The sequence below is a fragment of the Penaeus monodon genome, chromosome 34 (genome assembly GCF_015228065.2).
Source record: "Penaeus monodon isolate SGIC_2016 chromosome 34, NSTDA_Pmon_1, whole genome shotgun sequence".
Lineage (NCBI taxonomy): Eukaryota > Metazoa > Arthropoda > Malacostraca > Decapoda > Penaeidae > Penaeus > Penaeus monodon.
The window spans coordinates 8,350,789-8,350,997 of NC_051419.1; the positions used below are offsets into that span (position 1 = coordinate 8,350,789).

At 43.1% G+C, this 209-nt stretch overlaps 1 protein-coding gene across 1 annotated transcript in view; it reads right to left on the reverse strand.

The window, feature by feature from the left end:
• Window positions 1-209, reverse strand: part of LOC119594567 (anoctamin-8-like) — a gene marked incomplete in the record, with an annotated part of 84,413 nt that overhangs the window by 2,318 nt on the left and 81,886 nt on the right. The window contains 1 exon segment of the mRNA XM_037943602.1: window positions 19-150. Within this exon segment, the coding sequence (XP_037799530.1) occupies window positions 19-150 (132 nt within the window).

The window sequence follows — 209 nt, forward strand, 5'->3', positions numbered from 1 at the left end:
AGGAAACAGAACACTCACCTCCAGTACAATAATGAGCAATATAGTATGAGCTGTTGACATTTCCGGGAACATCCGGTGCACCTGCCCGGAGAGGCCTATCAACATGCAATTGACCATGATTCCTAGAACACCCATCAGCTCCATTGCATCCTGCAAGACGTGCAAGTATGGTGGTTATATTTATTATTCGATTGACTCTTTCTTTTATT